At 36.5% G+C, this 9,299-nt stretch overlaps 1 protein-coding gene across 1 annotated transcript in view; it reads left to right on the top strand.

The window, feature by feature from the left end:
• The window catches only part of SH3RF1 (SH3 domain containing ring finger 1), a 76,747-nt gene extending 67,887 nt beyond the window's left edge, over nucleotides 1–8,860 (top strand). Inside the window, exons 10-12 of the mRNA XM_009995936.1 lie at nucleotides 1–189; nucleotides 2,028–2,362; nucleotides 8,439–8,860. The exon at nucleotides 1–189 is cut by the window's left edge and continues 1 nt beyond it. Coding sequence (XP_009994238.1) covers nucleotides 1–189; nucleotides 2,028–2,362; nucleotides 8,439–8,607 — 693 coding nt within the window. The 3' untranslated portion in view covers nucleotides 8,608–8,860. The remainder of the gene's footprint in view (nucleotides 190–2,027; nucleotides 2,363–8,438) is intronic.
• Nucleotides 8,861–9,299: the final 439 nt, after the last annotated feature.

Raw genomic sequence — 9,299 nt, 5'->3', positions numbered from 1 at the left:
AACCGCTCAGCCATCCCACTGGCATGTGCAGCAGCTTCTTTGAATTCTCCCAACATTGTGGCTTCATCTTTGGAGGGAGATAATAGTGGGAGAACTGTAAACACTCACCCTGGAGCTCCTGCATCTCCAGAGAGTGCTTTAGCTGCTGGTGGAAACGCTGCTGTCAGTAAAGCAGACAAGGATGGCAAGGTGGGTAGAGAATAAAATCAATCCTTGAATTCTCCCATTTTCATCAGGCAGACTGTTAAGAGATCCATATTTTTCTCTTACATTTGCTGGGTAGCAGCATTGTGAGGTTTTTAAGACTGAGGCTGAAACTCAGGCAGCCATTTTGTGATTGATTTCATCTATGGGCAAATCTGTTCTTGGCCATACAAGAATAATTTAGGATGGATAAAACACACAGCAGACCTTGGAGAATGGTTAAAATAGGGTAGCAGGTTCATGCCTTAAGCAGGAAGAGCAAAAGATGAATGGATAAAATTCAGAAGAACTATTATATTGACTGTTGGAATTTTAAGTATTTTGTTTTTGTTTGCCTGCAATCAGTTTCCTGAATTCTTAAGAAAATTGTATAGTTAGCAAATGCTACCAGTAAGTATCTGTAAACTAATAAGCATAAAACTAATAACCATAACTGTCCTTTCTTAACAGAGATCAGTAAAGTCTGTAGTGATTCTGCTTGCTTGCTTTCTACTGGAAGTGTTTTTTTCTGTGTGTAAACTCATTCTCCCTGCCCAACAAGCCGTGATTATGTTACATTCTGGGTAGAAGCATTCCTCCAACTTTCTAACTGGTTCTGTTTAAAATTGTGGAATTGTGTTTTCTCATTTTGACAACTTTCATTACATCTCAAGTGTTGTACACTTTACCTTGCTACTCTTCACCCACATGCACAGTGAAGTTTATGAAGGTTTTCATCATAGGCTGTACACTAATTTTGCCCACTTCTACATTATTTTTGTTGAATAGAGGTAGCTACAACTTTGTTTTAAAATTACTTTAGCCATAGCCACTGACATCAGACTGAGGTGCCCTTAGGCAGGGTTTTTAGAAAATTTATTTCTGGTTTAAGGCTAAAGATACTAAAACATCTGGACTATGCTAGTTTCTTTGAGTTTCTGTTTTTCCTTCCCATTTCCTAGACAGCAGTTCTTTGTTGAAATAGCTTTAAGTTATTGGAGACTTGGAAGAAGGACAGAGGATATTTTTCATTTGCAGTTCACCAATTGCACTGCATCCCAAACTCTAATAAAAATCTCACGTTGCTCATGCTTTTGTCTTTCTATGGTTAAATAGCTTATTTTTGTCTCCAGGGCTTACAATCTGGCACCTCTCAATAAGCATTAAATTCACTCACTCAAAGGGTTGGTAAGAAGATCACTTCCACAACCCTAAGAAAAAGAAACACAAAAGCTACTTAAGTAATTCTCTTCAGGGTAAGTAATAGTTTTCAGGGATTCCTGTCTGGGCAAGCAAAAAGAATGTTTACAATTATTCCCTCTAGCAGAGCAGCAAAACACAATACATTTACCTTCTGGCAAATTTCTGTTAAATCATGAAGGTCTTCCCTTACTAAAGGAGGATAAATAAGACACTTACCTAAGCAGCAGCCTTCAGGGCAGACTTTTCTCCCTGCTCAATTTGAAATGGCTCTTCACACCCTCCTAGAAACTTCCATGTTAATGAAATGGTTTACTTCTTAGATTCCCACTGTGGGAATCTGTCTTCTTATAGACAACTTTTTGGGCCGGTGCCATTGGCTTTAAGGTAAGCTGTAAGTTAACTAAGCAAAAGGATTTAGCCATTTTATGGTCTAAATGACTTCTTGTTTTTCTCTTTCAGAGTTTTAATTACTATCTTTCTCTTTTATAATTTTCATAATTATCTTTTGTGATTTATACAATCTCCAGTATCTCCTGACAATTTGAGTCCTCTCTGATCACAGTGGCATCTATCAGAAGGAAGCGTTCAGCTCTTCACAGGAGACTTTTGTTCTGAAATGAGGCACTGCTTTTGTTTTACAGAAAGAAAAAAAGGGTTTGCTGAAACTGCTTTCTGGAGCATCCTCAAAACGCAAACCCCGACTGTCACCTCCGGCATCACCGACGCTCGAGGCTGAGCAAGCAGCTGCAGAGTTCACCCTGCAGGGTGCAGTCGGGCCAGAGCTTCTGTCAGCAGGTGGTCACAGCAAAGCTGGATCCTGTCCCACTGACAGCGAGGTCTCTGGGCTGACACAGGAGACGCTGCATCGGAAAACAAGTTCCCTGGATTCCCCTATTCCAGTAGCGCCGCCGCCTCGGCAGCCCTGCTCATCTCTGGGCCCCATCCTGAATGAATCCAGGCCTCTCGTTTGTGAAAGGTAAAATATCCTGTGCTGCTACACTTGGTCAAACCAAGACAATATCCATTCTCTGACACTTGTGTATGTTAGAACTGCTTCAAAATGCTGAGGCTTTATAGCAAAAAGAAGCATCCTTTTTTAACAGTGCTTTATATCCTTACCAACCAACACTCATGTTTGTTTGTTTACTTTTGGTGTTAGTTTGAGGTTTTAGAATGAATAGACACTCAAATATGGTGGTCACAGGTCTGGTATGAGAGCTGAGGTAGATAAAATAGGCCTCCTATTTTGCAAAACATGAACGTGTTATAATACTGCATTTATGAATATTAGGTTAGTCCTTTAAGATTACTAGCAACGCATACCTGCCAACCTAAATATATGGTGTATCAGATCCTTATCTATGAGTAGACTTAATGTGTGACTTCTTGAGCTGTTGTGAATATGCTTTTACTTTTACTACCCAAATGTTCCATTACTCTGCACTCCACACAGCAAGCTCTAGGGCAGTCTCTGTGTCCTGGCAAGCAATCCTGGAAAACACATAGTTGTCTAGACTCCGAAAATACCAGGAAGTTGCTTTGAAGTTCTATCACTTTGTTTTTGTGTCCATTTTGTATTGTTTTCAAATTTCCAAGTCCTCAGTAGATTGCATGGTCTGTGAAGGAAGTGGCAGTTTTCTAACTACTGTGTCTTTTTATTATTCCTGGTTGCAGACAAGCAATATGAAGGATGTCATAGGATTTCTTTTGCAGTAGCTCCAGGATTGTGTGGTGTACAGAAAAAAATAGTAGTGTTGCAGTGTGTAACAGCTCTGGGACTGAACTGATTCATGCTGACTGTTGTAGACTCTGTTCTGATGCTATTAACTCATGGTGTGTGGGCATACTGTTGTATTTTTGGAGGTCCATTGATCTTAAGGTATATTAATGTACCAAGATCCAGACAGTGTATCAGTTTCTACTTTGTATTTTATTTTACTTCTGTCACACCTTTTAATATTTTTTAAAAGGTTGCTACTGCTTCGCAGCTATTTCCTAGCAGGAAATAGTGCTTCATAGTGATTTTCTGAAGTAGATCTGCGCTTACAGATGGAAAATAAAACCTGAAAGACTTCTCTTTAAGAATAATGTAATTTATTTTCACATTATAATAAGTCTGTTTGGCACAGTAATACGTTTTTATGTTTAGAATGTGAAAATAATATCAAATTCCTTCTGGCATGACCAGTGGATATTTGTGTAAAGCTATTTGCATCCTCATAAAATGTAGTTTTTTCACTTCCATTATGAAAATTTTTTCTCAGAACATCTTACAGAAAATTATGCTCTATATTTTTATTGCTCTAGTAATACCATACACTCAAACATTCTTTTTACTCTATCTCTATATTCTTACTATTATTTAACTGATAATTGCTGCCAGAGAAGTGCTACCCACAAGATCATTCTTCCTGGTAGACAGGCAGAATTGTTACATTTTGGTCAGTGTATTTAAATAGAATTTAATCTGGGTTCCCTTTGTCCTTTTCAGGGCAGTGTTAATATTTTTCTTGCTGATGTGCTCTTGTCACATTTCTGTTTCCTTAAGGCCAAAATTGCCTCAAATGTGTTGCTTAAGAATACTTACTACTTACATTGTACTCAATATCTTCAAAGTAATTTATAAGCATTAATTAATCTTCATTAGTCTGGAAGAAACATACTGATGATGAAATAGTATCTGCAGTGAAAATTTAATGTTGAGGAAAATACTCATGAGGATGAGCTCAACAGAAAGCTGAAGAACTGAGAAATCTCCTGCTAATATTACTCTGCTCTTACATACCACAATTCCAATCACAGGCTACAATCTAACTGGAAAAAAAGAGACTCTGGTTTGCAGTATAATTATTAGTGTTCAAGTTTTATTTTCAAAGGTGGCTAGAGGATATAAGAGTCAGGTTGTGCTGATTATTCTACATTAATTAGGTGCAAAAGTAATTGGTTCAACTCTGGAAAGCACTTGAAAATGTTCCTGTTTCTGATACAGTTTTCACCAAACTCCTTGCTTTGTTTAAGGTGAAATATCTATTTTTCACTCTGATCCCACTGTTTCTCTGCTCACTAGAATTGCAGGTTGTTCTAGAGTCTGTCTTTCCTGTATATTCAACAGAGAAGTGGAAGAAAAACTGTATACTTGTTTCCAATAATAGAGAATAAATGGGATGGCATTTGATGTGTTTGATAGCAAACAAGCTCTTTGTGACATGGATTTGCAGGTGGATACTTAGTATGAGTGGCCATTTTACTAAAGGAAGGGAAGATTATGACATTCCCTTCCATCTTACTATTGCAGGTCTTCTCTCTAGTTCACATTCCTATGTTCATTCTTCTCCTGTGCACTAGGTTGGTTGCTCACTGTGGTTCATGGTTTTCTGTATGTTCCTTGTACAGAAGGAGCAGAGAAGTTACACAGAAACTTCAGCAAGCCTTGCCTCCAGTTCAGAGCAGTTTGGAGAACTCCCATCACCTGAGACTTTGCAGTGGTGATCAGTTGTTTTTTCTGATTCTCCAGCCAAGACACAAGTTGGCTTGGGGTGTTGTGATTTCTTGTATTGATGCAGCACAGATAATTCCAAAGATCACTGTCTTTTCATTAAAAAGATAGACCCAACTCCCTGCAGTACCCAGAGAGTGCCATGGTCTGCTATGAATACACACTTAATTTGGTTATCTGGTAGGTTTATATTTTTCCATGACAAGAGGTAAAAGAATATTTCAAGCTCTTTCATGAGCTTTCTCTTTTAAAGGGAAAATTGACTAAATAGCCTTAAATTTTACTGCAGTGTAATAATAAACTTCCCAGCACCCTGTAATTCTGTTTAAATACCTGAAGTTGAACCTCAATACACATCACAGCATATGCTAAGCTATAATGTGAATCCTTCATCTAGTTACAGTGACAGACAGTGGTAACTTTGTTCTGTGATTAAAGTGACTCTAAGTGACTTTATCCACCACAAAATGACTGGTGTAACATCTGCTTCCAGTGAGCAGGCCAGTGGCTTTAGAGAGCGGCAGGTTTTATCACACTTGGCAGTATTTAATGCTGTTAATTAAATGTTGAGAATCAGTCTGCCCTAGATGGGAGCTGATTATCTGTAGAAGTCAAGGCACCTACTCAGCAGGCAGGAGAGCTGCACAACAGCAAGGCACACATGAGCTGAAAAGTAAAAATTCAAAGTGTGAGGAAAAAGCAACTAAAGCAAGAAGGTGAATAATAAGTATTATTTTAACTTCTGTAATAATAGTAATTCTAACTTTCTGTGTTTTCTTCAGCCAAAGTTTTCTGCATGTGAGAACATATTTTTGTTCACTTGGTGATCAGTAAAACCATAGATAATTGTCCAAAAATCAACTACAAGTAGCTGGGAAGAAAAGTGGTATTTTCTGTCCACTGAACCAGAAGCAAGGAAGAAAGGGAGAAACATGCAAAATATATCTTTTTTTCATGTTACTGAAAAGTGTGAGAAATGCCAATATTAAAAATGAAAAGTAGAATGGAGAAATGTGAAGACACACCACCCACCATTCCACTTCTCAAAAAGACAAAAAAAATTTTCATAAATACAGAATGCAAGATCAATGTGGGATACAGCCAGACACATTAGGAATATTAGGAAAGAACTTAAGGCAAATATAGTGGCTGCTTCTGGAAATACTTGAATTTTTATTACGCTAATATTTTATCAGTAGCTGATTAAAGAGAATTAGGATAATATTATGAAAATTAACAAAAAATACTGTAAGACAGTCAAAGACAATAGAAGAAAACATGTACTGTGCAAGATGTATGTAAAATATTATAGATTAGGTGACCACAAAATATCTGCACTATTGTCCTACAGACATGGAAAATGTTTGCAAATACTGAATAGGCAGATAAACAAATAAGTGTTTTGGAAGATAAAAACACATGGGAATGAACATATTTTTCCAAAACAGGCCACACTTAGTAAATGTGATTAGATTTCTCCAGGGACTTGACAATGAACTCTGGTGCTAAAGCATAAGGCTTTTGCTCTGCATTGCTGTGGGTACTTTTGGCAGTATGTTGTAGGTGACGAAATAGGTAATGCAGTAATAGCTTCTGTTTCACAGGTGAGTGAAGGTCATCTGAATAGACAGCTGTGTGAATGTGTGATGAGTCTGGATCTGATCACCTCTGTTTGGGCAAATAAAATTTGTTAAATGTGACAAAATTTGATGGCTTGTCATAAAAAAAGATGTGATTTAGATGTGCAAAGCCTTCTGGGTTTCTTCTCATTAAACATTGAAAAATAAAGTAAAATAGCATTTTAACACCAGGGGTGTTGTGCTTTTGTTTTAGACATTAGATTACAAGATGGATATCATACTATTCGGGAAAGTAAAAGTTAATGAGATATAAGTTAATGAGATGTACTAAATTACTGCAGGGTTGAGGGAGTTCAAAACTATGGAAAGCTCAAGAGAACAGCATTTCTGCACAAGTTGGTAATCCTCTAGAGATCCATCTAGAGAAGATGGGGGTTTTGCAAAGCTGTTGGTTTTAGCACTCAGGAGGCATCAGTAGAGTCTAAAGAAACAACAGACTAGTCCTATCAATTCAGGAGTGCATAGAGGTTACTGACAGACAAGTGTTAGAAAAAGAAACTATCTGTATTTCCAGGTAAATGTTCACAGGACAGCATTTGACAGAGCAGAAGGTAATTAAGGCAGATATTCTTTATTGAAACCCATTTTTAATGGACTTTCTTTAGGATGAAACTAGTGTTATGTATGTGTTAAGTAGTATGCTTATTAATTTTCAGCCTGAAATCAACCTGCTTATTACAATGGTAGACATTCTTCATAGCTTTATTGCAGTTCTGTATCCTTTACTATCTCATCCTGCCTGAGTAGAGGCTGTTGTTCCATCTCAAGTAGTTTATAATCTTAATTAATCTTAAAGTCGATAAAAAAATGTTTGCTTCTTATGTCCTAAGTCAGCATTAAAACCCAAGTTGCCCACAGCAGAGGTTAGTGCAGGCATTTGCTATGCTGCCTGGGTTGGATGAGGAGCATTCTGAAGCTGTACAGTAATAGAGCTTGTACTTGGCTTGGTAACTTCTGTGAAGCATGAATGTAATAATTCCCATGCTCTGAAATCTGGCAATTGTCATAATTGAGAGAAAGTCATAATTTACAAGTCACCAGTAAATAAAGTTTGATTGCTGATTAAATCCTAATATAATGTGCTACACATAGATTTCCCTAGAGACTAATTATTTACACACTGCTGCTACTCTTTTCTGAATTCTTCTAACTATATGGACAGACTTAATTTTTGTTCTGTATTATCTTTGTTTCAGTATTACAGAATTAACTTAAAAGATCCATTGTAATTAGGTAATACACATTTTTTTTTTAATCACATGCTTAAGAAAATTGTTGAGTTTAACACTTCTAAAAATGCTTCTTTTTAATATTGTAGTACACAAATGGTGCAACTGTGTCCAAATAAGACTACATGCATTCTATCCTGAAAAGCTTCTGGAGTAAACAAAAATTACTAAAAAAAACCAAACAATGCACATTAATAGGTTTTGTTAGTTGCTTATTTTTGTTCTGTGCCTTTTCTTAAGAGCCTTCCCTGGTATGGTATCATATGAAACATACAGTTGTAAAATCATGGCCAGTTACTTCTGTGAATGCTTTGATTATTATTGAGTCATGCTGACTGGAAGAGTCTGCAAAGTTATATCCAAAAATATGCTGACACTTTTCCTCTGTGACTTAACCATTGTATATATTTTTACAGGAATCTGAGTGAAAAAAAAACTTGATAGGACATGCATATATTTGACTTAAATAAGTTAAGTTGATATTGTTATTTTCTGTTCAAGAGGTACTTAAATTTTAAGTTGCTGCATACTCAGCAAACAGTTCTAGGCAGTTTCCTATTTTCTTAAGTTTTAACTCCTGTTTCCATATGTTTTAACATGCACAGGGATATTTTTAAAAGCATTGGTTTTAAAAAAAAAAAAAAAAGTGAAAACCCTAAATGAAAGTGTTTTTTTCTAATTACACAGGTACAGGGTTGTGGTATCCTATCCTCCTCAGAGTGAAGCAGAACTTGAACTTAAGGAAGGTGACATTGTTTTTGTTCACAAAAAGCGTGAGGATGGCTGGTTCAAAGGCACTCTGCAACGAAATGGAAAAACTGGCCTTTTCCCTGGCAGCTTTGTTGAGAACATTTGAGAAGATTCATTCCAAGAACTTCAAATCATACTGTACTATAAAACAGCACAAACATTTTACCAGAAAAAGCACAGTCATTAAATATTTTCAAATGACTGTAACGTAAACAAAAATCTATGTATTTTTACAGTGTCTATAGCACAATTACACCAGCGAACAAAGAAAATGAAGACATCTGCTGGTTTTATCACTTTGGATTCTTTAAGTGTGATGTGTGCCTTGTACTGTCTGATTTATTATATAGAGGAACTTTCTTTTTTCCCCAAATATGATACAAAAATGAACAATGGTTTACAAGGCTGTAACTAATTTATTCTTGGTTTTTAAAACTTGAATTTTGTGTAATAGCTAAAATTCTTGTGATTATGATTTTAACAAATTATTAATTTATGAAAGAATAGCTAAGGGGAAGCTGGATTCTCTCCTTATGAGCAAGCAATTATATCTGATAAAGAGCCTCCCATTTATCCTCTGGACAATTTTCCCCTGCTGTGTCTGACAGTGGAGTAAGTCTCTGTTTTATGAGTTAATGTTGAGTGGTGGTGATGTGACGTCAAATAGAATTTGCCATGTGGGGAAAAATGTGTATTTTGTTCTTTGGGCAGAGTGAAAAAAACCCAAACAAAACAGTTAGTAATGTTCTTGAATCTAGTTCTGCTTCTTCATATATCACCCAAGTAGAGTAATGTTTC

This window comes from Chaetura pelagica, unplaced genomic scaffold, assembly GCF_000747805.2.
Source record: "Chaetura pelagica isolate M959 unplaced genomic scaffold, ChaPel_1.0 scaffold142, whole genome shotgun sequence".
NCBI classification, from domain to species: domain Eukaryota; kingdom Metazoa; phylum Chordata; class Aves; order Apodiformes; family Apodidae; genus Chaetura; species Chaetura pelagica.
This window is presented reverse-complemented; position numbering and strand designations above follow the sequence as displayed.